The following is a 23,412-nucleotide window of genomic DNA, read 5'->3' on the forward strand; positions in this document are numbered from 1 at the left end:
ACAGTATGAAGTTTTTTCCAAGAACACCTTCGTGTTTTACGACACAGTGACTAACACCACTGTCAGCTTTCCGGAGACAGAGCAGCCGTCCACACGGCACTGGAGCCCGTGTTCAGGAGACCAACAGTTTCCACTCACTCCAGAAAAGTCTCCCTACCTCGGGCTTCCCTTGTGGCTCAGCTAGCATGGTACTAATCACATAGCTTGCTGCTTCTCCTTTTTTAACTGTTATCCATGCTGGTTTCTAGTCGCTGGAGAAGAACACACTTCCCAAGGCTACGCCCAGTCCCCCACTGGCGGAAACAAGCCAGCTTGAGACCTCGCAGTGCTCACATGGCGAACTTCCAGGAGAGCCACCCACGGTCCCAAGGGTTACCAGCGGGGCAGACCCGAGCAAGTGGGATGGACACAAAACACCGCTGGTGACGGAGGGAGAGCGGAGACCTCTTTAAATGCTATGGCCACGAAGAAAAGTAATTGCTGACCAAGTTTTGTAATGTTATGAAATATTAACCATTTGTTCAGCCGTTCAGTGTTGCGGAACTCAGGTGTATCATTTGTGCAAGCCTCCCAAGACCCAGAAGCTTCCTCTTTCTACTCAAACATCCTGCAAGCGTCTGGGTTAGGGTGAGACGTCATTAGGGTGACTGCTCTGAACCGTGGCCTTGGGCCTGGGAGGGTCTCTGTGGCTGGGCAGGAAGGTGAGGCCCCTGATCCTCCTGGGGCTGTGAGCCTCTGGGCAGGCCCTTGACCCGTCTTGGTCTTCGTGGTGCTTGTAGAGGGCAGGGTGGCTCTGGGTGTAAAGGGAGCCATGAATGGGTGCCAGGAGCCTGCAGGTGGTGCCCCAGGGAACCCGTGGCTCCACTTCTCCGCTTCCTTTGCCCTACCCATGGGATGGGTGATTAACAGAGAACTGGTCTGAGGATTTCCGTTTATGGTGAGAACCACGGAAGATCCCGCAAAGAGAAAGTACAGCCTGGAGCCAAGGAAACCAAGCCCGCAAGTCAAGTGCTGCTGCCGCCCGCTGCCCACCGCCCGCTGCCCGTTGACCACCGCCCGCTGCCCGTTGACCACTGCCCGCTGACCACCGCCCGCCGCCCGCCCGCGCCGGGGAAGGCTCCAGGAACTCCCCTGCGGAATGGTCGAGGATGCATCTGCGCCCCCTTGGTTTCCCCAGGCCCGCCAGGAGGGGCGGTGGTCCATTCTCTTCTTCGCACAAAGTTACTCATTCGCTGCCATGAGCCCCTTCTGGACCCCAGAGCATCATCCCTCGCTGCACGGTCATGGCCCGGGTGTTAAAGCAACCAACCCGAAGAACCTGCTCCCCGGGGACGCCGAACGCACCAGGCCCCCCCAGGGACCCCGCGTTCTGGTCCTCTCCCTTGGTACCACAGAGCCTTTCCACTGTGCGACCCCTCGCGCGACCCCTGCGCCCTGGGAGGGCTGGCGGCGCGGGGCGGGGGAGACCGCCCGGGAGCAGCCGCGCGGAGAAGGCCGGGTCCTCGTCGTACCTGGGCGCAAACACCGGGCCCCCGTCCGCGGCCCCAAGGGCGCGCAGGGGGCGGGGCTGCGGGCCTCCGAGACCCCGCCCCTTCCTCCGCCCGGCCCCGCCCCTTCCTCCGCCCGGACCCCTGCTCCTCCGCGCGATGCCGCGCGCGCCCAGGTGCCGGGCCGTGCGCGCCCTTCTGCGGGCCAGCTACCGGCAGGTGCTGCCCCTGGCCGCCTTCGTACGGCGCCTGCGGCCCCAGGGCCACCGGCTTGTGCGGCGCGGGGACCCGGCGGCCTTCCGCGCGCTGGTGGCTCAGTGCTTGGTGTGCGTGCCCTGGGACGCGCAGCCGCCCCCTGCCGCCCCGTCCTTCCGCCAGGTGGGCCGTCCCCGGGGAGCCTGGGCGGGGCCGGCGGGGTGATAGCGGAGGGGGTGAGGGAGGACGTCCCCGTGTCCCCAGCGACTCACGGATTGTCTCCCGCAGGTGTCCTGCCTGAAGGAGCTGGTGGCCAGAGTCGTGCAGAGGCTCTGCGAGCGCGGCGCGAGGAACGTGCTGGCCTTCGGCTTCACGCTGCTGGCCGGGGCCCGCGGCGGGCCGCCCGTGGCCTTCACGACCAGCGTACGCAGCTACCTGCCCAACACGGTAACCGACACGCTGCGCGGCAGCGGCGCCTGGGGGCTGCTGCTGCACCGCGTGGGCGACGACGTGCTCACCCACCTGCTGTCGCGCTGCGCGCTCTACCTGCTGGTGCCCCCGACCTGCGCCTACCAGGTGTGTGGGCCGCCGCTCTATGACCTCCGCGCCGCCGCCGCCGCCGCTCGTCGGCCCACGCGGCAAGTGGGCGGGACCCGGGCGGGCTTCGGACTCCCGCGCCCGGCCTCGTCGAACGGCGGCCACGGGGAGGCCGAAGGACTCCTGGAGGCGCGGGCCCAGGGCGCGAGGCGGCGTCGCAGTAGCGCGCGGGGACGACTGCCTCCAGCCAAGAGGCCCAGGCGCGGCCTGGAGCCCGGGCGGGATCTCGAAGGGCAGGTGGCCCGCAGCCCGCCCCGCGTGGTGACACCTACCCGAGACGCTGCGGAAGCCAAGTCTCGGAAGGGCGACGTGCCCGGGCCCTGCCGCCTCTTCCCGGGCGGCGAGCGGGGTGTCGGCTCCGCGTCCTGGCGGCTGTCACCCTCGGAGGGCGAGCCGGGTGCCGGAGCTTGCGCTGAGACCAAGAGGTTCCTTTACTGCTCCGGCGGTGGCGAACAGCTGCGCCGCTCCTTCCTGCTCTGCTCCCTGCCTCCCAGCCTGGCCGGGGCGCGGACACTCGTGGAAACCATCTTTCTGGACTCGAAGCCCGGGCCGCCAGGGGCTCCCCGCCGGCCGCGCCGCCTGCCCGCGCGCTACTGGCAGATGCGGCCCCTGTTCCGGAAACTGCTTGGGAACCACGCGCGGTGCCCCTATGGCGCGCTGCTCAGGGCGCACTGCCCGCTGCCGGCCTCTGCGCCCCGGGCGGGGCCAGACCATCAGAAGTGCCCTGGTGTTGGGGGCTGCCCCTCTGAGAGGCCGGCCGCTGCCCCCGAGGGCGAGGCGAACTCAGGGCGCCTGGTCCAGCTGCTCCGCCAGCACAGCAGCCCCTGGCAGGTGTACGGCCTCCTGCGGGCCTGTCTTCGCCGCCTGGTGCCCGCCGGCCTCTGGGGCTCCCGGCACAACGAGCGGCGCTTCCTGCGGAACGTGAAGAAGCTCCTCTCCCTGGGGAAGCACGGCAGGCTCTCGCAGCAGGAGCTCACGTGGAAGATGAAGGTGCAGGACTGCGCCTGGCTGCGCGCGAGCCCAGGTGAGGCACCCGGGGGAGGGGTCGGGGGCTTCTCGGTAGCTCCCCATCTCAGTTCTCGGCCTCTGACCCAGTCTCCCACCCGTGGATCCCGGACTTCATGGAGGTTCTGGGCCTGGGAAGGGGTAGTGGAGAGGGGGACTCGCAGATGGCAGGTGGGGCACCTGGAGCCCCGGTGGACGTGGCTGCGGGGGTTCATTATCCCTTTCTGACCTCAAGGTTAGCTGCCTTGAGCTATGCTCCCTGATAGAAGTGGGAACTGGGCTGAGAACCCCCGTGGGTGGGGTTGGGAGGTAAGGCTTGGGGTTCCCCAGCCAGCTCTGGTCAGCCATCTGCAGACCCAGTGAGTTCTACTGTGCGTCCACCAGGCCAGGGCCACTGGCAGCCGGTACGAGAGGACCGTGTCCTTGACTGAGGCCCCGGGCTGGGCGGGCACAGAGGGGAGAGCTGGCTGCCGGCCGGGTCCCAGGACAGTGGGCAGCTGCTGGGGTGCAGCGGGACTTTCTGTGAAGCTGGGCCTTTGGGGTCCCTCCCCATGTGGCGGTCTGGGTTTGATGTGGGGCTCCTCCCGTGCAGCCGCCGCCCAGCATGTCCGCAGGGCAGAGCCAGGAGTGGCAGGGCCAGCCTCTTCCGTGCACTCCCGAGTCTGACCCTAAACTCCTGAGAGCCTGGCATCTGGAAGGAGGTGATGGCAGTGCTCTGGAGCCAGGTTTGGCCGCCTCGTCGACTCGTGCGTCAGCTTTTCTCATGAGCGTCTGGTGCCTCTCTTTACCGGAGAGTCTGTTTCCCTGCCTCCCCACGAGGCGGTTTCCGTTATCTAGTTTTTAACTTCAGCCTCTCCTGTCCTGTGAGGACGCGTAGCATATGTGTCAGGTCGCAGTGCTGAGCCTTCCCGACCGCGCCTGGCGGTCTTTGCGGCTGCCCTGAGTCTTCCCGACCGTGTCTGGCGGGCTTGCCGCAGCGCTGAGTCTTTCCGACCGCGTCTGGCGGGCTTGCCGCTGCCCTGAGTCTTCCCGACCGTGTCTGGCGGGCTTGCCGCAGCGCTGAGTCTTTCCGATCGCGTCTGGTGGGCTTTGCCGCTGCCCTGCACCACACTCCTCTGTGCCGACTGGCGAGTCTGGCTGCGTCTTTCCCATCTCCCCGATTTGCCTGCTTTTCCTGTGTCTTTATTCCGTTTCCTGATGTGCATTTTTTCACGTGTTTGTGGGTGTCTCGTCTAGAATTAGATTTGTGTTCTCTGTTGCCCTCGGGATGGTTTCCTTCCAACTGTAGCCTCGCGTGTTGGGGTCAGATCACAGTTGAACTGTCTCCCCGCTCAGCCAGCCATGGCTCAAGGTAGACGTTGCTCTCACTGCTCCCTCGGTCAGTGTGGGCGTGGCTTCACCCCCTCCTCTTTCCTTCGCTGGCTATTCACTGTCCTGCCCCAGACCCATCTCCGGGCCCCCTTCCTTGTCCTCTGAGCGGGCTTCGGCTGGTGAGGCCCCGGCTCTGTCGGCGCTGAGGCCCCTGTGGCACAGCGTAAACCACAGAGGGCCGCGGGGCGTGTGTCTGGAGCCAGCAGCATTGGGCATTCCTCAGCCCGCGACCGCCTCTGCATGCCCCCCGTGTTCAGCCTGCAAACCCCCGGGCATTTCCAGCCCCTGCAGCCCCGTGGCGATGCCTGAAACTGCAGCGCAGCCCTCCCCAAGCCCCCCGTACGGAGAGCAGCCCCGGCTCCCCCAGTCTGCGTGCGCAGGGACAAGTGCTGGGGCTCCGGGTCCACGTTGTCCGGCAGGAACATACGTGAGCGCCATGCCTCATTCAGAGTCTTACAGTAGCCACAAGAGAAAAGTAAAAAGAAAGGAGAACCTCACTTAAAAACATTTTCTATCAAAGCGCAGAGATCCGGTAGCATCTCTTTAGCCCGTGACCCGGGGAAGCTCCTTGCCGAGTTACCCGCCTTCTCCTGTGCCCCTGCTCCGAGTTGCCGTGGACTCGGAGGCCGTGGGCAGCCGTCCCGGCCCACGGTGGGCAGCGTGGAGGGTGAGCACCGGTGTCTCTCCTCCCAGGGGCTCGCTGCGTGCCCGCCGCGGAGCACCGCCAGCGCGAGGCCGTCCTGGGTCGCTTCCTGCACTGGCTGATGGGCGCCTACGTGGTGGAGCTGCTCAGGAGCTTCTTCTACGTCACAGAGACCACGTTCCAGAAGAACCGGCTCTTCTTCTTCCGGAAGCGCATCTGGAGCCAGCTGCAGCGCCTGGGCGTCAGGTACGCAGGGGGACGCCCGCGCCCGCATGCTCGGACCCACCTGACGCCGGCCGCCGGGGGTGGTGGGGGCACCATGAAGCAGGCTGCCCAGGGGCTGAGTGCCCGTGCGGCGGCCACGAGCCCTGTCCCCACCCGCCATCTGTGTCCTCTGTGAAGGCCTGGGTGGCTGTCAGTGGACGGGGACCCAGCCGGGACAGGTTGGGGGGCCGCCTGAGACACAAGCTGGGCCTGTCCAGGCGCCCCGCGAGAGGGGTCCCAGCTGAGCGTCTGGGCAGGGGAGGTGCTCTGGGTCAGGAGCAGAGCTGGGGTCCCCGAGTCAGGAGCTAAGTGGGGGACCCCGAGCACGTGGGCCAGGGTCCCTGAGTCAGGAGCTAAGTGGGGGTCCCTGAGTATGTGGGCCAGGGTCCCCAAGTCAGGAGCAGATCAGGGGTCCCTGAGCACATGGGCCGGGGCCCATGTCCTCCGGCATCTGGGGAGCCTCTGGAGGCCCTAACCGTGGGTCTGAGTGAGGGCACCCCATTCAAGAATTTCCTGGCATGTAAACTGAGGTGGGCAGCCCGGCTCTTCTTGTGGGGCCCCTGCGGCCTGTCCCCCACCTGGTGGATGCTCGAGTCCCACCATGGGCTTCCTTTGGGGCCACCAGCCCGGGGAGCATACTCCCCATAGTGGCCGGGAGGTGGGAGGACCCCTGCCCATGCTTGTGGATGGTTTTAGGGTGAAGGCTGAAGCTTACGGGTGACAAGGTGCCGGCTGGTCTGTGGGGAGATGATTCTGCTCCTCCTGGGGGTTCCACCAAGTACCCCCTGCCTGTTCCAGGAGGAGGACGTGGGGTCCCTGCCCACCAGCCTCCTTCAGACTCCAGAAGCACTTGGTGGCCAAGCTGCCCACACCCACTCCAGACCCCAGGGTCTCCCCAGCGAGCCGTCCTGTCCAGTCCTGGTCAGAGCTCTGTCCACCAGGAGCCGGGCATGCCGGTCATGAGCTCTGCCCACTGCATGGGCACGGGCGCCCACCAGGCTGACCTGCCCTGGCTGCCCGCGGGCACCTCTGTTTCAGACAACACTTAGACCGTGTGCGGCTTCGAGAACTGTCAGAAGCAGAGGTCAGGCAGCACCAGGAGGCCAGGCCGGCTCTGCTGACATCCAGGCTCCGTTTCGTCCCCAAGCCCGGCGGGCTGCGGCCCATCGTGAACGTGGGCTGTGTTGAGGGCGCCCCGGCACCGCCCAGAGACAAGAAGGTCGCTGCTCGCGTTGCTCTGGGCAAAGTGCATTGAAACCCAGGTCCAGTGGCTGTGGCCAAAGTCCCAGGGTGTCTGGGGGCCGCGGTGAGGTCCTGGGGAGCCAGGGGGCGTGGCCGGAGGACTCCTGGGTCCAGAGAAGGAGCTCCCAGTGAGGCCTGTCCTGCGGGGTGCCAGCCGGGCTCCGAGACCCCGCTGTGCCCCCCTGGCTCCTGGAATCCCCCAGGGCAGGGGGGCAGTGTGCTCTTGGGGTGCCGGGGCAGAGGGGTATGTGACATCTGTCACCAGCCTGCCAGGGTCCCCAGGACTTCACCCCTGTGCTTGGCCCCTGTGACTGTCCCCCCGCACCACCCCCCCACCGCCACCCCTGCGTCACCAGCAGCTCCCGCCCCTGCCAGAGCCCCCTGCAGCGACTGGGGTGATTCTACCGTTAGAGACAAAGAGAAGCCATCACTGTTGGCGGGGGCTTGTCCACGAGCAGTGAGGCATTGCTCACCCGCTGTGAGGGTGTTCCCCCAGGAGGCAGCGTCCCTCTTTGCTGGGTGGGGGGACCAGGTGAGGAGAGGGACCCAGGGTGTGGCTGGTTGCCATTTCCACAAGTGGTGTCCGTGATCCCAGGATGGGTCCCTGGGGACACTCTGGGATCTGAAGTGGGCGTGGGCAGCTTGGCCATATGGTCTTTCTGGGGTCTGAGGGGGGCTGGTGGGCAGGGGGCAGCAGAGAGCAGGGGACCTTCGCCTTGTCCCTGGGGGCTGTCTGACCCGAGTCCCCTTGGGGATGGTCTCTGGGGGCTGTCTGACCTGAGTCCTCTTGGGGATGGTCTCTGGGGGCTGTCTGACCTGAGTCCCCTTGGGGATGGTCTCTGGGGGCTGTCTGACCTGAGTCCCCTTGGGGACGGTCCCTGGGGGCTGTCTGACCTGAGTCCCCTTGGGGATGGTCCCTGGGGGCTGTTTGACCCTTGATGTTCCCTTGGGGACAGCCCCTGGGGGCTGTTTGACGCTTGGTGGCTGTTTGACGCTTGGTGTCACCTTGGGGATGGTCCCTGGGGCCGTCCGACCCTGAGTCCCCTTAGGGACGGTCCCTGGGGGCTGTCCGACTCCGAGTCCCTTTGGCCATAGTTGCTCTGGTAACACTGCCATCTGGGCTGGGCCCGCAGGTGCAGCATCTCAGCTCACGGGTCAAGACGCTGTTCGCGGTGCTGAACTACGAGCGAGCTCGGCGGCCTGGCCTCCTGGGGGCCTCGGTGCTGGGCATGGACGACATCCACAGGGCCTGGCGGGCCTTCGTGCTGCCCCTGAGGGCCCGGGGCCCAGCCCCCCCGCTCTACTTCGTCAAGGTGGGTGCCCGTTGCCACCCCTGTGGAGAGAACTGGGCCTGCAGGTGACTCTGTGGGTCCGGCCCCGCTGATGTGGGGAGTGACCACCTCCTACAGCCCCATGTGTGCCACGATGGGTCACCCCTGGTAGAGTCACGTCCATGTTAAACGTGACTCTCAGCTTCTCCTGTGAGCTGCAAGACAGGGAGGGGGCCTGGCTCCCGGGGCAGAGGCTCTGTGCCTCTGGAGTACTCTGGGAGTGCACCCCACTTCCCTGGGGCTCCTGCCCTCAGGGATCCCCTCCAGCGAAGGAGACACCTACTCAGACCCCTGTGCCGGGTGCCCTGTGTCATGCCCTGGTCGTCCGGGACACCAGCCTGCAGCTCAGAGAGGGCACGCAGGCTAGTCCTGGGTGTGCTCAGAGTCCAGGGGTGTGGGGTGTCTCAGAGAGAGCCCATGGGGGCAGGGATGGGGGTACAGGGTCTCCCCATCCCTCATGTTCGATTCACCCCAGCATCCCCTGATGGCAGGTCAGGACGAGCCAGACCCAAAGCTCGGGGTTAGAAGTGAACGTGTCCTCAGGCCCCTGTTCCCGCATAGGTGGACGTGGTGGGGGCCTACGATGCCCTCCCCCAGGATAAGCTGGCAGAGGTGATCGCTAACGTGCTGCAGCCGCAGGAGAATACGTACTGCGTGCGCCACTGCGCCATGGTCCGGACTGCGCGCGGGCGCATGCGCAAGTCCTTCAAGAGACACGTAAGACCCACAGGGCCAGTGCAGTGCTGGGGGGCGTGGTTGCGGGGGCGGGGGGCGCACGCTCAGCACTGTGGAGCCCCTAGGACTACTCTTACCGGTATTCCTGTCCGGTCCGCCCCTCCCCTAGGCCTGACTGCACGTGAGCTGCGCAGAGCGGGGGACCCGGGCGGCAGCAGAGCCACACGGGTGTCCTGAGGTGTTCCCATGGCCACGCAGCAGGACCATGTGTGTGTCCCTTGGCGGGGGGGCGGGGCGGGGGGGCGTCCTGCCTGCGACTCGGAGGCTGCGCTGCCTTCTGCACGCACGTGCGTCATGGGGTGGGCGGCGGGGCACTTCTCCCCCCAGGGATGGGGGTCTCAGGCCAGGAAGGGCTGGAAGAGGACGCGGGCTCTGGGTGGACCCCGAGGCCATGGGGGCTCCTAGCGCTTGTCCCCCGCCCAGAGCAGCGTGTGTACCCGGAGATAGATGTGGGTGGGCTCCCGGGAAGCGCTGGGGAGTGCGCACAGAAAACCTGGGCCCAGGCACCGCTGAGCGTGTTTGTGAGTCCAGGGTGTGTGATGCAGGGAGCTTGGGGGGATCTTGGGCGTCTGACACGGGTCAGGCAGCACCCGCAGGACGCCCTCCAGGCCCCCTCCTCCGACAGGCAGCAGGCTCACCTGTCTAACCTTGTGATACATGCAAGCAAGCTCTCCCTCCCGTCCGGTTTCGGGTGTCTGGGGCCGTTGTGGCGGCCTCTGATGCTACTGGGTGAGGCCCGGCCTTCCGCCGGGTGGGCGTTTGCTGGTTTGTGCCCGGATGTGGATCCAGGCGGTTGCCAGCACCCCTGTGATGCGCTGTTTGTGGAGACAAACCCTCGTCCCAAATCCCGTGGGCAGATTCCAGGCTTGTGTCATTTTAGGAGACGTCGCCCGAGAGGTGCCAGGTGCGGCCCTGCGGGCCTCAGCGGGTCCAGCGGGCCGTGTTGGGAGCCCGGAAGGGCAGGGCTGCAGCTTGTGGCCGGGCAGCCCGGTGGGACCACACAGGCCCGTCTCTGGGCACCTCATGTGTCAGCTGCCCGGCTGGCACGTCCTCTGGGGGAATTGGGGGGCACCCGTCCAGTCTCCCCACGTGGGGCCGTCTGTCTCCTTTGTCGTCTGAGGGGATGAGCCCATGTTCTGGGGACAAGCCTCTGGGCAGTCATGGATGCTGTCTCAGCCTAGCCTGCCTTTGCCGTCGCAAGCGGAGTCTCCGTGAACAGATGTTTTTCATTTTGACGGACCCAGCTTCTCTGCCGTTTTGGGCTGAAACCATGTTGTGCCTGCACCGCCCGCCTGCTGGCTGCCTGACCCCAGTGCTGTCGGGATGTTTGTTATTCGAGCTGCCACGTTCAGGCGGGGCTGGTTTATCTTAATTAGTTAATTAGGCTGCCCCAGATCTTAGTTCCAGCGTGGGGAACGTGGGTCCGTAACCAGGGACTGAACCCCGGCCAGTGCCTTGGGAGCTTGGCATCCTGGCCCCTGGGCCGCAGGGAAGTCGCCGGCGTCTGTTCTGAGCCCGTCTTTGTGCCGGCGCCTTGCTGTGCTCCGTCTCTGCTCCAGGCTGGGCTCCTCCAGGCCGGTCTTCAGACTCACTCGTCTGCTCTTTCCCACCTTTAGTTCTAAGCGTGTCTAACCAGGCCTTAAGTTCGCTGGCCTGTTTTTCAGGTGTAGAAGTTGGTTTTTCTCGCAGGTTCCCGGTCTCTGGTTAAGTCCCTCCGCTTTGCCTCTGTTTTGTTAGCAGTGTTATCTTGACTGATTTTAAAAATTCCAGAAACTTGGCGCCTCCCCAGCCCCCGGGCAGGTTTCTCATCTGTCTGTCCTGTGAGAGGTTTTGGTCACACCTGGGCCTGTTTTTCCACAGAGCGCCAGACTTTGTGATTAGGAACTTGAACGTGTGGGTTTGTGAGTTCTCCAGGGTGGGTGGTGTTTCCCTGACAGCGGAGCTGTGACCTGAGTCCTGCAAGGGTTCGTTGTGGACAGCGTGGCGTCTGGCCTGCCTCACTTCCCCTTCCCCGGTGTCCACTGCGAGGGGCCCCCAGGCCCAGCCCCCTGGCTGCTAGGACACGTGCTCGGCTCAGCGTGGCTCCTGGGGTGCCTGAGTGAGGGTCCTTGCTCTGCAAGCCCCCCGGGGGTGCCGTCAGTCCTTGCCCCTTCAGTTCAGTTCAGTCACTCAGTCGTGTCCGACTCTTTGCGACCCCACGGACGGCAGCACGCCAGGCCTCCCTGTTCATCACCAACTCCGGAGTTCACCCAAACTCCTCCTTGCTGCTTCGTGGCCCAGAACCCCATAGTCTTTCTGCTCAGTGGATCCCGGCCTTGGGGAGAGGTCAGGGGAAGGCACGATGCACCCCAAAAACCAAGACCCCAGCCCGTCTGTGTCTGCACCTCCCCGGCACCCCCAGCGGCCCGGCATTTTCTGCCCGGTCACAGTGGCCGTGGCCAGCCCCCCAGGCTCTGACCCCCATCCTGAGCACCCATGCTGTCTGGGGCGGGGTGTCCACCCGCCTCACCCTGTCCTCGGCCGGCAGGTGTCCACCTTCTCGGACTTCCAGCCGTACCTGAGGCAGCTCGTGGAGCATCTGCAGGCGATGGGCTCCCTGAGGGACGCCGTGGTCATCGAGCAGGTGGGTATGGGCACCCGCGCCTCGTGGGCTGGCCAGTGCAGACACGCCCCTGCCTTTGGCACCTCCTCCTACTCCCGGGCCTCCCGCACCCCTGCCGTCCGTGGCCCCTCTGCGCTTTGCTGCCCGTCTTCTCCCTCCATTTTGGCCTTGAGTACACAAGAAGGCGTGTCCACCTCCTCCAGGAGGGCAGAGGGCTTGCCCCACAGACCCGCCCCCAACTCAGCCCTGTGGGGACGCACTTCCTGCGTGAGCAGATTCCCCAGCGGGGCCTGGGCCCTCAGGGCTCCCTGCTGCCACGTGGGGCTCCCTGCCGCCTCCCTCTGGGTGCGGGCCCCTTTCCCCGGGCCACATGCCGGCCCAGAGCAGCGTCCACTCCAGCCCCTCGCCCACCTGCCTCTGCAGAGCTGCTCCCTGAACGAGCCTGGCAGCAGCCTCTTCAACCTCTTCCTGCACCTGGTCCGCAGCCACGTCATCAGGATCGGGGGCAGGTAGGTCTGGGCCCCGCCTGCCCGCTCAGCGCCCAGGAGGCGTCCCAGCCCCGTGGCCAGGGTGGCAGCACACGGCCCTCCACTTACGGGACGTGCTCGGGTTCAGAAGGCAGCTGGTCGTTCTCTTAACGTGTGTGAAACCACATCTGCTCTGGTGGCGCCTGTGTGAGACCCCTCTGGGTCCGGGGGTCGCAGGGGTCCAGGGGGCTTCAGGCTCGTGGCCACGGCCATCTCAGGGGTTGTGAACGTGCTCCAGGCTCAGGGAACTTTCTGCCTAAAGGATGTACCTTCGTTATTATTACATTCCAAGTAACTACAATGCTTGTGGCAAGGAAGTTCCAGTAAAATATAAACTCATACGTACTTCTGGGGAGGCACGCCTGCCCACTGCACAGCAGGGCGACTTCTGACGAGAGCACAGGCCTGCACACACGTGGACATGGCACCAGGGGGAAGAGATCCTCCTTTGCGGGAAAGGCCTGGAGCCTGACTCCTCCCCAGGGCCACCACCCCTCGTGGAGCGGGGTCGTGCCGCGTGTGGCCGGGCAGGCGTGTGGCAGGGCTTCGTGGGGGGTGTGACAAATGTGTTGATTCGCATTCCCCCAGGTGGGAGTGGTGTGTGCACACCTGTGTGTGCGTGTGGCTGTGTCTGTGCATGTGTGTGTATGACGTGAACGTGAGGCTCGCCGTGGCCGGCCCACCTGCTGACCACATCCTGCCCCCCAGGTCCTACATCCAGTGTCAGGGGATCCCCCAGGGCTCCATCCTGTCCACCCTGCTCTGCAGCTTCTGCTATGGGGACATGGAGAACAAGCTCTTCCCTGGAGTCCAGCAGGACGGGTACAGCCTCCGGGCCAGTGGGCACAGCCAGCCCCGTGGCAACGGGCAGGCCCCTTGGCAGCGGGCGCACCCCCGTGCTGGCGGGTGTGGCCTTGTTGGGGCCCCTCTGTTTCTGGTCTGGGGTGCAGGGGCTGCTGCACAGGGCTGGGGGGTGGTGCTCGGCAGGCCTCGAGCAGGGAGTGAGCATGGCTTGCAGCGTGGCCAGGGCATCTGGCCGGCACCAAGCCCGTCTGCTCCCAGCCTGACTGCTGGGCCCTGCTCGTCCCAGCCGGAGCCAAATCCCACGGACAGTGGTCTGTGGTTGGCTTCTCTGGAGAAGGTCACTTTATTCACATCCGGCTGAATTCAGACATTAAGCCTTGCAGCGTTCAGCAGCCCCCGGGAGGACGCTGTGTGTGGGCATACGGCGGTGTGTTCAGGGTGTGCCCTCACTGCGGGGTCTCTCCATGCCCAGGGTGCTTCTGCGCCTGGTGGACGACTTCCTGCTGGTCACCCCGCACCTGACGCGGGCCAGAGACTTCCTCAGGTGAGCCCCCCGTGTGTGCTTCTCTGCACGCACCTCCCAGCACGCGTCCTGCAGGCGTGTGAACACGGTCCTCCCGTGCGTCCCTGCGCCTCTGGGGAGCGTCCTGCGGTGCAGTCCCAGGGCTCCAAGAGCCTGGCGTACAGTCCCAGCGTCCACTCACGCCTCAGGGCTGGTCCTTGGGGCGCCTCTGCCACCAGCCACCCTGGCCCCTGATCACGAGCAGCAGGTCGCTCCGCAGAGCCGGGCCGTGTCCAGCCTTCCGCGGGGGCCCGCGGTCCCAGCCCACCCTCAGCGGCCCGCCTGCCTCTCTGGGTGATGCTGCCCAGCGCCCCCGAGACACCCAGTACAGCCCTGTCCGTCCAGCGCTCACACGGCGCCCGGCCTCAGGACGCTGGTGCGCGGTGTGCCTGAGTATGGCTGCCAGGTGAACCTGCGGAAGACGGTGGTGAACTTCCCCGTGGAGCCCGGGGCCCTGGGCGGCGCGGCGCCCCTGCAGCTGCCGGCCCACTGCCTGTTCCCCTGGTGCGGCCTGCTGCTGGATACCCGCACCCTGGAGGTGCATGGCGACCACTCCAGGTGAGCGACGGCCCCGGGCCCTGGGGTCAGAGGCCACACGGTGGGCGGCGGGCACCGGCTCTCCGAGGCAGCGGTTTTCCGAACGTTTTTCATGAAAGGAAACCATATAGCGGACTCGGGCGCGAGCGTGTTCCCTGGGGAGGCGTGTGGCTGTGACCTGGAGAGGCAGGTCTCACTGGGCTCTGGGGTTCGTGGTCCCCTCTGGTCCGTCGGGGACGGGGCTTCGGGGCACGTGGTCGGCTCTGTAGGTCCCTCCCTGGCCGATCCCTCCCGCAGCCTCTCCGGGGCATGTGGGTGCGTCTGCGCCCCCAACCCCCACGTGGTCACCCTCTGTGTTCAGCGTTTCAGCGTCTCTTCCTGGGGCCCCCGTCCCAGTGGATTCGGGCCCCCCTTACGCGCTCTTTGACCTTAGTCACCATTTCCAAGGCCTTGTCCCTGGACGGCCGCGGGGGCGGGGCTCAGCCTGTGAGTTTGGGGATGCAGTTGAGCCCCTGGCGGCCCTCTCCCCTCCCCCCACCCCGCCCCGCCCTGGGATGGTGCAGCGAGCCCCAGGCTTTACACAGACGTGGAGGCCCGAGGAGCACTGTGGATGCAGGCGTGTCCTCTGCTCTGTGCGTAATGAGCAGTTTCAGGGCACTGCTGGATGGGGCTACCCTGTCCTGTGGTGCTAGCCCAGTCCTGCTGGGGAGCTGGGGGCTGCCCCCGGCCCCTCGCCGGGCGCTCCCTCATGGGGCGCTCCCTGGAAAGACGAGGGCGCTCCCTGGGCGGACGCTTTGCGTCTGCAGTTCCGTGTGTCCACACGCTGCTCCTGACACCCCCTCGCGTGTCCACACACCGGCGAGTCGTGACCCGCCCACTGTCGTGCCTGGCTGCCTGTGAAGCTGTGACCGTGTGGGGGACAGGCAGCCTTCCTGGCCAATCAGTGTAGCCAAGGGGCGGGACATCCGAGTGTGGGTCAATATGGGGTGGACACACGTGCTTCCCAGGACCCCATCCTGTCTCACAGTTACGCCCGGACGTCCATCAGAGCGAGTCTCACCTTCACCCAGGGCTTCAAGCCCGGGAGGAACATGCGTCGCAAGCTGTTGGCGGTCTTGCAGCTCAAGTGCCATGGGCTCTTCCTGGACCTGCAGGTGGGGGGCGGGGCCGTGGGGCACGGGGGCAGCTGGCACCCCATGTGTTATAGATCCTGGGGGGGTGGGTGTGCGGGTGCACGCCTGTGTGTGAAAGGACAGTCATCACACGTGTATGTATGACCGAGCGTGTGGGTGTGCGCGTGTACCTGTGTGTGAAAAGGCATTAGTCATCACACACGTGTATGTATGACCAAATGTGTGGGTGTGCGCGTGTGCCTGTGTGTGAAAGGGTATTAGTCATCACATACGTGTGTGCTCATGTATGTATGACCGAGCGTGTGGGTGTGCGTGTGTGCACCTGTGTGTGAAAGGACATTAGTCATCACACACGTGTATGTATGACCGAATGTGTGGGTGTGCGCGTGTGCCTGTGTGTGAAAAGATATTAGTCATCCCATACATGTGTGCTCATGTATGATTGACCTAGCGTGTGGGTGTGCGTGTGTGCACCTGTGTGTGAAAGGACATTAGTTATCACATTTGTGTATGTATGGCCGAGTGTGTGGGTGTGCGTGTGTGCCTGTGTGTGAAAGGATATTAGTCATCACATACGTGTATGCTCGTGTATGTATGACCAAGCGTGTGGGTGTGCGTGTGTACCTGTGTGTGAAAGGATATTAGTCATCACATACGTGTGTGCTCATGTACGTATGACTGAGCGTGTGGGTGTGCAGGTGTGCCTATGTGTGAAAGGGCATTAGTCATCACACACGTGTATGTATGACCGAGCGTGTGGGTGTGCGCGTGTGCCTGTGTGTGAAAGGACATTAGTCATCACATACATGTGTGCTCGTGTATGTATGACCGAGCGTGTGGGTGTGCGTGTGTGCCTGTGTGTGAAAGGACATTAGTCATCACACATGTGTGTGCTCGTGTACGTATGACCGAGCGTGTGGGTGAGCGTGTGTGCCTGTGTGTGAAAGGACATTAGTCATCACACACGTGTACGTATGACCAAGCGCGTGGGTATGCAGGTGTGCCTGTGTGTGAAAGGACAGTCATCACATACATGCATGTATGACCGAGCGTGTGGGTGTGCGTGTGTGCCTATGTGTGAAAGGGCATTAGTCATCACGTACGTGTGTGCTCATGTACGTATGACCGAGCGTGTGGGTGTGCACGTGTGTGCAGCTGTGTGCATGCATGTGCCCACAGTTCTCACCCAGCAGTCCTCGCCTGGCCCCTGCTTGTCCCCGTGGGGCTGGGCTGTCATCCTGCCAGGCTCCCGCCCTCGCCCTTCCCGAGGGCCTGGCCGCCTCTGAGGGCCCCGGGGGACCTGGTGGGTTTCCCCGGAGATGCCTCCGGGTTCTTACCAGGGCGACCCTTTCTCCTGCTCCGCTTGATGTGGCCGTAAAGCAAACTCAGGAGTGCAAAGCCAGAGGCGCCACCAGCGTTTTCTCCTCTTTTCTTTCTGAAGGTGAACAGTCTGCAGACGGTCTTCACAAACGTTTACAAGATATTCCTGCTGCAGGCCTACAGGTGCGTCGGGGGCGGGGCGGGGCCTCGGCCGCAGTGCCGCGCTCGCCCGGGGCGGCGGGGGCACGCTGCTCCCGGTGCTAGGAGGCATCCCGTGTCCTCGGGGTCCTCGTCCACCCTGGAACGCTTCTCTTCCCCAGGGAGCACTCGGGGGCCTGGCCGTAGGGGTTGGGGCGGGGTGAGGGCTGCAGGGCCAGGCGGGGCGGGTCAGAGAGCAGAGGTCAGTGCCTGCAGTGGCCCCCAGCCCTCAGGTGCCCCCAGGAGGGGCAGCGGGAAGCCGCGCCAATCAGCGCAGACCAGCTTCCGGAACATTCCCCGCCCTGGGGCCATGTCCCCCTCCAGAAGCTGAGCCGGGGCGCAGGCAGCTAACCGTGGAGTCCGGGGCTCATCCACCCGTAACGGGGACCCCGAGCCAGGTTCGGCCTGAGTGGTCTCCCTGGAGCCCCTCGCGGGCAGCGTGGGGGGCGTGTCCTGACGGGGCCACCGCCCCCAGGTTCCACGCCTGCGTGCTGCAGCTGCCCTTCAGCCAGCCGGTCAGGAGCAGCCCCGCGTTCTTTCTCCAGGTCATCGCCGACACCGCATCCCGCGGCTACGCCCTCCTGAAAGCCAGGAACGCAGGTGCTCGGGCGCCCGGGGCTGAGGGCCCGCGGGGGGCGGGGACTTGGGCTGCACTCCCCCCACGCCCCGCGGTTGAGCCCCTTGTTTGTGGAGGTTTCTTGGAGAAGTTGAAGAAAACACCTCTGTTGTCAGAATTCCCCGGGCTCCTATCGGGGTGGCTCCTGAAACAAAATGGCTATTTTACCGCCCCCCAACATTGTCCCCAAAACCGCACTGATGCTCTCCGCCTGCAGGGCCCCCGGGCTCCCGGGCACAGCGTCGGGCGGGGCCTCAGTCTCCTGTGTCCCCAGGGGCGTCACTGGGGGCCAGGGGCGCCGCCGGCCTGTTCCCGTCTGAAGCTGCGCAGTGGCTGTGTCTCCACGCCTTCCTGCTCAAGCTGGCTCACCACCGTGTCACCTACAGCCGCCTGCTGGGGGCCCTCCGGACAGGTGGGTGTGGGCGGGCACAAGGTGGCCTCTTCGGGCAGGTGGGTGGGTCCAGGAGTCCCCAGGAGCCAGGGTCACAGCCCTGCCCCGCCCAGGGCACACCCACCCGGGTCACGCCACCTCTCACTGTGCTTCTCGGGGCCTCTTCTCCCCGCGGCGTCTGCCCGCCAGCCCCCTACCTGCGTCCCCTCAGGCGCTGCCCAGCTGCCCCCGTGGCCCCGGGCATGATGGGTTGTCTCCCCCTGCTGAGGCTTGCACCCCCAAGCCTGCCGGCGCACAGCTGGCCCAGCGTGGGTGCCCGCGTGGCCTCAGCAGTGTGCCCGGTGAGCGGCGGTCTCTGGCATCCCCCGCGAGGAGCTCTGAGTCCAGTCCCCCCACAGCCCAAGCACGGCTGCACCGGCAGCTCCCGGGGCCCACACGGGCCGCCCTGGAGGCGGCGGCCGACCCCGCCCTGACCGCAGACTTCAAGACCATCTTGGACTGACTGTCAGCCCTGCCCACAGCCAGGGATGGGCTCCGGAGCCCACGGGAGGGGCCCGCTCCACGGCGAAGCCTGGGCCCCCTCCGAGAGGCCTGGAAAGGGGGGCTGGCCCCACCTCCTCATGGGAGTGGGGCCGCTGCCCCGTGGCCCTCCAGAAACCATCCATCTGCAGCGGCTGACCGCCGGGCCCAGCGAGACGTGTGGGAGAGCCTGGCGGGGCGGTCAGGCGTTGGAACAGGGAGTTGGGGAGTTGTCACCCCTCTCCCCTGCCCTATAGCGAGGACACACGTCTGTCCAGCGGCTTGGGGGGCGCTCGGGGGCCAAGTGGGCCCTGCCTGCCGCTGGCAGTGCCCCTGCGCCCCGCCCGGCGCTCGGTCCACGCCTGTCTCCTCCACCTGCTGGGCTCGAAGTCCAGCCTGCTGGGCCTTCCCTGCAGTCCGCTGTTGGGGGCCCCGCCGTCCCCCATGCCCACCTGCCCCCCTAACCTCCGCGGGCAGCTGGTCCCCACCCAGCACCGGGCCGGGGTCATCTGCGCCTCCTCCTATCCCCCACCCCCACGTCACCGTGGCGAAGGAGGCCAGCGAGCCTCCGCCTGCCATCTCCACAGCTTGTTGCCGTTTTTCTCTGGATGTTTGTATTAAACGGCGTGTCCGTTAGTACCGGGTTCTGTGGTTATAAAAATGCACACCCGCAGGGTGTCTGATGCTCCCAGGTCCCTGGCCTGGCAGGAGTTGGAGGGGGGTATCCTGGGGGCAGGGTGTGGCTGGAGGAGCCAGGGGATTGGAGAGGATGCCTCTCGGGGCCGGACCAGTGCCCACCCTGCCTGCAGCAGACTGGTCATGCCCTATGCACACTCGGGAGACGGTGGACACGAACATTCCGAGGTCTAGGACCCCTGACCCTGCCTGTCCCTTCACAGTGGGCCCCGGACTCCTCGTCTCTCCCGAGGGCCCATGGAGTGGACAGCGCGGGCCGTGGACACGGGTCCAGGCATGGGCCCGGCCCTCTCCCAGGGTGCTTGTCCCCTCACCTGTCCCCACGAGCTGGACCTGGGCAGGTGGACGGGCTTGGGCGGCAGCGCCTGTGTGTCCACGTGGGCTGCCCCCTGTCACCCGGGTGACCCTGCCTGTCTCCTTGTGGCTGCAGGGGCTCCTTTGCTCACGTGCCATTCTGTCCACTGAGCTGGACTCGGGCGGAGTGCCTGTGGAGAAGCAGCAGAGGCCTGGGCCGGGGTGCGCAGAGAGAGGCTCCTCAGTGGGCACTGCTCGGGTCCCCGAGGGTGAGACCTCTGGGGGCCACATGGGGCTCGAGGCCAAGGGCTGTGCTTTGGGGGCCATATGGAGGGCCTGGGCAGACAGGTGACCCTGAGGTTGTGGAGAGGTGCGGCGAGCCCCTAACCTGGTGGTGGCCAGCTGTCCCAGAGAAGTTGTCCCAGGAGGGCTGGGGCTCAGAGGCAAGGGGCAGCTTTCAACCTGAGCCCTCTGGTGGGGAGCAGGGCGTGAGCCACATAGGTGCTGGGTCCCTGGTCCCCTGGTCGGGGGTGGTGAATCACACAGATGCTCCCCCCTGGTCTCCTGGGGGAGGGTGTGAACCACACGGCTGCTGGGTCCCCAGTCTGGTGGGGAGTGAGCCACACAGCTGCTGGGTCCCTCGTCTGGTGGGGGGTGAGCCACACAGGTGCCCCTGTCTCACCTCTGGCTCAGCAGGTCTGGGCATGTGAATCTTGAAATCCCACACGCTGCTGAGGCTGCTCTGAGGGGTGGGGAGGTTGGAGGCTGCCCTGGGGACTGTCCCCCTTGCAGTGGCCCTGGGGCGTAGCCTTCAGTGGTCGTGGGGCCAGGGTCAGGGTGCTGGAGGTGGGTCAGGGGGAGGTGGTGGGTGTGCGACTCAGCCAGCAGGAAGAGGGTGTGAGGTTATGGAGGGGCCTGTGTGAGAGCGGGGGTCCCCTCCTCAGCGCCCTGTCGGAGGCCTCTACGTGCCCCTGGGCCCAGGTCTGTGGGGCACCCTCCCCCCAGGAGAATCCAGCATCAGGAGCTGCCGGTGTTGATCAGGACAACGGGCCTGGCCTGCCCTGCTCTGCTCTGTCCTTGCGCTTAGATCCCTGCGGGCATGAGAACAGGAAGGGCAGCTCAGGGTGCCACCTGGGCGGCTGGCCGCCTTGCGCCCTGTGCCCGGCACAAGCTCATCCTGATGACAGTGGCCGATTCCCGAGGCTCCCTTCTGGGGTGTTGCTGGGGGGGCCACGCACTGAGGCAGGGGCTGTCAAGTGAACCTTGGTCGGGGTCGTCGTGGGAGCGGCCCGCTGCCGCTGAGCGTGGTGCCCGGCGCTGGCCGGCCGTGCTTATGGCCGTCGCCTGTCAGCTGCCGCTGCTGCAGGCTGCGTCCACGTGACCGGGCTGGTGCGTCCGTTTGTGATGGCCCCAAGTCCAGGCGCACATCATAAACAGCGAGGGATTGGCCCCACCCGCCTGCCTGGCATGCCCGCCTGGCGGTGCCCCCTCTGGGGAGGAGTGACTTGCTGCTCAGCGTGCCAGGTGCTTCAGGCAGGGGGAGGTGACCAAGACCCCACAGCTGCGTCCTGCTGACCCCCACCTGCGGGCTCCCTGCGCCCCAAACCTCTTTCTGGCCTTTCCATAAAGGCCAGTCATCACTCAGCTTTCCAGCATCCGCATGCCTCTAAAACGCTGTCTACTAAATGCAGTTTATCCCGATTTTACTCACAATCACTTGTATTTTTCCTGAAGTGTAAAACCCTTGGAAAGGGCATATGTTCTGTTCGGGCTCAACTAAGATCTTGCTCTGATTTATCGTTTTTAAAACCACCGTGCGGCTCCTCAGAGTGAAACGTGAAAAGGATAGAATTCTGAGAGAGTCTAGTTTCCAGGCTTCCCTGGATCTAGGTGGGCTTCCCTGGAGGCCCCGATGGAAAGAATCTGCCAGGCTTCCCTAGGTGGGCTTCCCTGGTGGCCCCGATGTAAAGAATCTGCCTGCAATGTGGGAGACCTGCATTCAGTCCCTGGGGTGGAAGGTCGCCTGGAGAAGGGAACGGCTACCCACTCCAATGTGCTTGTCTGGAGAATCCAATGGACAGAGGGGCCTGGCAGGCTACAGTCCATGGTGTCGGAAAGAGCTGCACACAGTGGATCAGCTTTGACTTCACTAGCTCTAAACTGCATGTGAAGTAGATGCTCATGCGCCCCCAGGTCTGTGTGCCGCTGGGAGTCAAGGCGGGAAGCGAGTGAGAAGGAGGCAGGAGAGAAAGCAGGGCACAGGCCACACCCGGGGCCCCTGGCCCCATATGCCCACCCCCCACTCACCGCCGTGACCCTGGCACGTGCTGGCACCTGGCCCTGGCATGCTCACTTGTGAAGGTCAGCATGGGGCAGAGGGCTTCCCAGACCCCTCAGCTCAGAGCCCTCCAAGTGCTGGTGGGAGGCAAGGTGGTGACCCCCAAATACGCACAGGGACCTGGACATCTGAACTCCAGAGTCCGAGAGCCTGTCCTGGACGTGGTGGGAGGGCATCACGGTGATTAGTGACCATCAGCTGGCCTGGACCCGCCTCCCAGGCGGGCTGGTGTGAGCCTGGGGTCCCTGCACGCGGAGGAGGGAGGCTGAGGTGGACGCCGTGTTGGTGCTTCTCTGGAAGAGGGGGCCCTGAGTCACTGAGGGCGGCATGGGGGTGAAGTGCAGACCCCGCCCACCCGATGCGGCTTAGGGCTCACTCCGGGGCAAACTTGCGTTGACCCGGCTATAATACCCACTCCTCTTAGGCATGCGGCAGTGACCGGCCCGTTTTCCGGGGTCCCAGGGCCCCAGCGCCGTGCTGGCCTCCCGCAGGGCCGTGTCGGAGGGCCTGGTTCAGCACCATGGACAGCACTCGCCTGCCTGGGGCTGGGCTCAGAGGGCCGCGCTCCCATCACAACGCGGAGGACAGGCTGGGTCTCCGGCAGCTCACCTGTGTGTCCAGGGCCCCTCAGGACTGTCCCCGGCTGGTGGAGGAGGTCCAGAGTGCAGGGAGGCGGGGGGAGGCGAGCGGGCCCCGGAAAGGGCAGGTCTTATCTGAGGCTGCTGGGAGTGGGGCTTGGTGCAGGGAGGGACCCATGCTCAGGAGGGAGGCTGGCCCTCCTCCCCTGGAGAGAATGGAGACTTGCGTGACCATCGGCCTTCCCTTCCCTCCTTGACTTGAAAGTCTCAGAAGAGTAAAGGGCAGTGTGTCTAAGCTAAGCCTGCGAAGAGCCAGCATCTCAGTTAGCATCTCAGTGCCCCAGCTCCCTGGCCTTTGGGGAGGAGGGAGCGCCCCATGCTTCTGGGATGATTGTCTGTGCACCAGGTGCCCTGAGGTCCCCATCACGCACACCCAGGGTAGACCCTCCCTGGGACCAGGGCTCAGGTAGAGAAAGGTCCTTATGTGGGGCTGGGCCTCCATCCCAGCCCTGCGGCGTTCCTTGCAGATGGCCCTGCCTCACGCTGTCCATCTGCTGTGGGGTGCGGGTGGGCCTTCCCAGACCCCCTTCCCCCTACCACCAGCGTTTTGCCCGTGGACTCAGTGCACGGCCTCCCCGAGGGCCCCATGCAGAACCACCAGCCACAGGGCCCAGGAGGTGGACAATGGGCTTGGGCCATTTGGAGAGGAGCGTGGACTGACATGCGAGTCGGGCGGTGCCGTGAGCGGGTCCGGAGGGCACGACAGTGTCGGGAACAATGACCACGGGCCCTCGGGGCCAAGCGTGCGTGTATTGGTGCTGCCCTGGCTGTGGCACAGGCAGGCCTCCCCGCCACCCTGACCCCGTGCTCAGCAGGCCCTGCCGCCCCGGGGCTTTGGGCATCTGTCCTGCGGCGGGTCCCGCGTCTTCTGTCTGCACTGGGCGAGCAGCTGGCCCAGCGCCACCACCGGGACCCACAGGGTGGGCAGGAAGGACAGGAGCACACAGGCGGCCAGCACCCAGCCCGGGTAGGGCTTCTCCTGCCGCAAGGGGAACCGCTCCTGCAGGACACGAGGCCTGAGAGGGGCATCCGGGAAGCAGACAGGTCGCCCCACGCGCACTCCCTGTGTAGAGGAGGCTGGCCCTCGGCCCCAGGGGCCATGAGCGTGGGGGGCAGCTCAGCCCGTCTTCTCCTCTATCGGGGCCCCTAGGGCGGGTGGAGGGAAAGGCACCTGGCCAGGGCCGCTCCCTGGCAGTGGGCACCTGGGCAGCTGAAGTTTCAGGGACTTGGCCTGCCAAGCCACCTGTGGGGTTAGGCTCCGAGAGGCAGGCCGGGGACCTGGGGTGCCGCGTTCTGGAGAGAGCCACCCTGGACCACCCGAAGGGCTGCTCGGTCCTGGGGTTGACCGCTGGGCCTGGTCAGACTCC

The 23,412-nt window shown here is 65.5% G+C and overlaps 1 protein-coding gene across 5 annotated transcripts; it reads left to right on the forward strand.

The window, feature by feature from the left end:
- Positions 1–1,613: 1,613 nt before the first annotated feature.
- TERT (telomerase reverse transcriptase) lies at positions 1,614–18,715 on the forward strand. 5 transcript variants are annotated; one of them, XM_024981284.2, is made up of 16 exons: positions 1,615–1,865; positions 1,971–3,303; positions 5,349–5,544; positions 6,601–6,781; positions 7,938–8,117; positions 8,697–8,852; positions 11,398–11,493; positions 11,896–11,981; positions 12,708–12,821; positions 13,276–13,347; positions 13,735–13,923; positions 14,930–15,056; positions 16,485–16,538; positions 17,099–17,153; positions 17,444–17,581; positions 17,959–18,715. In XM_024981284.2, exons 1-16 carry the CDS (start codon positions 1,647–1,649, stop codon positions 18,060–18,062), a joined length of 3,300 nt encoding a protein of 1,099 aa, XP_024837052.1. In that variant the 5' UTR covers positions 1,615–1,646; the 3' UTR covers positions 18,063–18,715.
- The last annotated feature ends 4,697 nt before the right edge of the window (positions 18,716–23,412 follow it).

Source organism: Bos taurus, chromosome 20 (genome assembly GCF_002263795.3).
Source record: "Bos taurus isolate L1 Dominette 01449 registration number 42190680 breed Hereford chromosome 20, ARS-UCD2.0, whole genome shotgun sequence".
Taxonomy (NCBI): Eukaryota; Metazoa; Chordata; class Mammalia; order Artiodactyla; family Bovidae; genus Bos; species Bos taurus.

Coding starts and splice junctions, on each gene's coding strand:
- TERT (XM_024981282.2), top strand. CDS start 1,647: ATGCCGCGCGCGCCCAGGTGCCGGGCCGTGCGCGCCCTTCTGCGGGCC. Junction 11,494..11,895: donor ACGCCGTGGTCATCGAGCAG/GTGGGTATGGGC, acceptor CTGCCTCTGCAG/AGCTGCTCCCTGAACGAGCC. Junction 16,539..17,028: donor TTCCTGCTGCAGGCCTACAG/GTGCGTCGGGGG, acceptor CACCGCCCCCAG/GTTCCACGCCTGCGTGCTGC.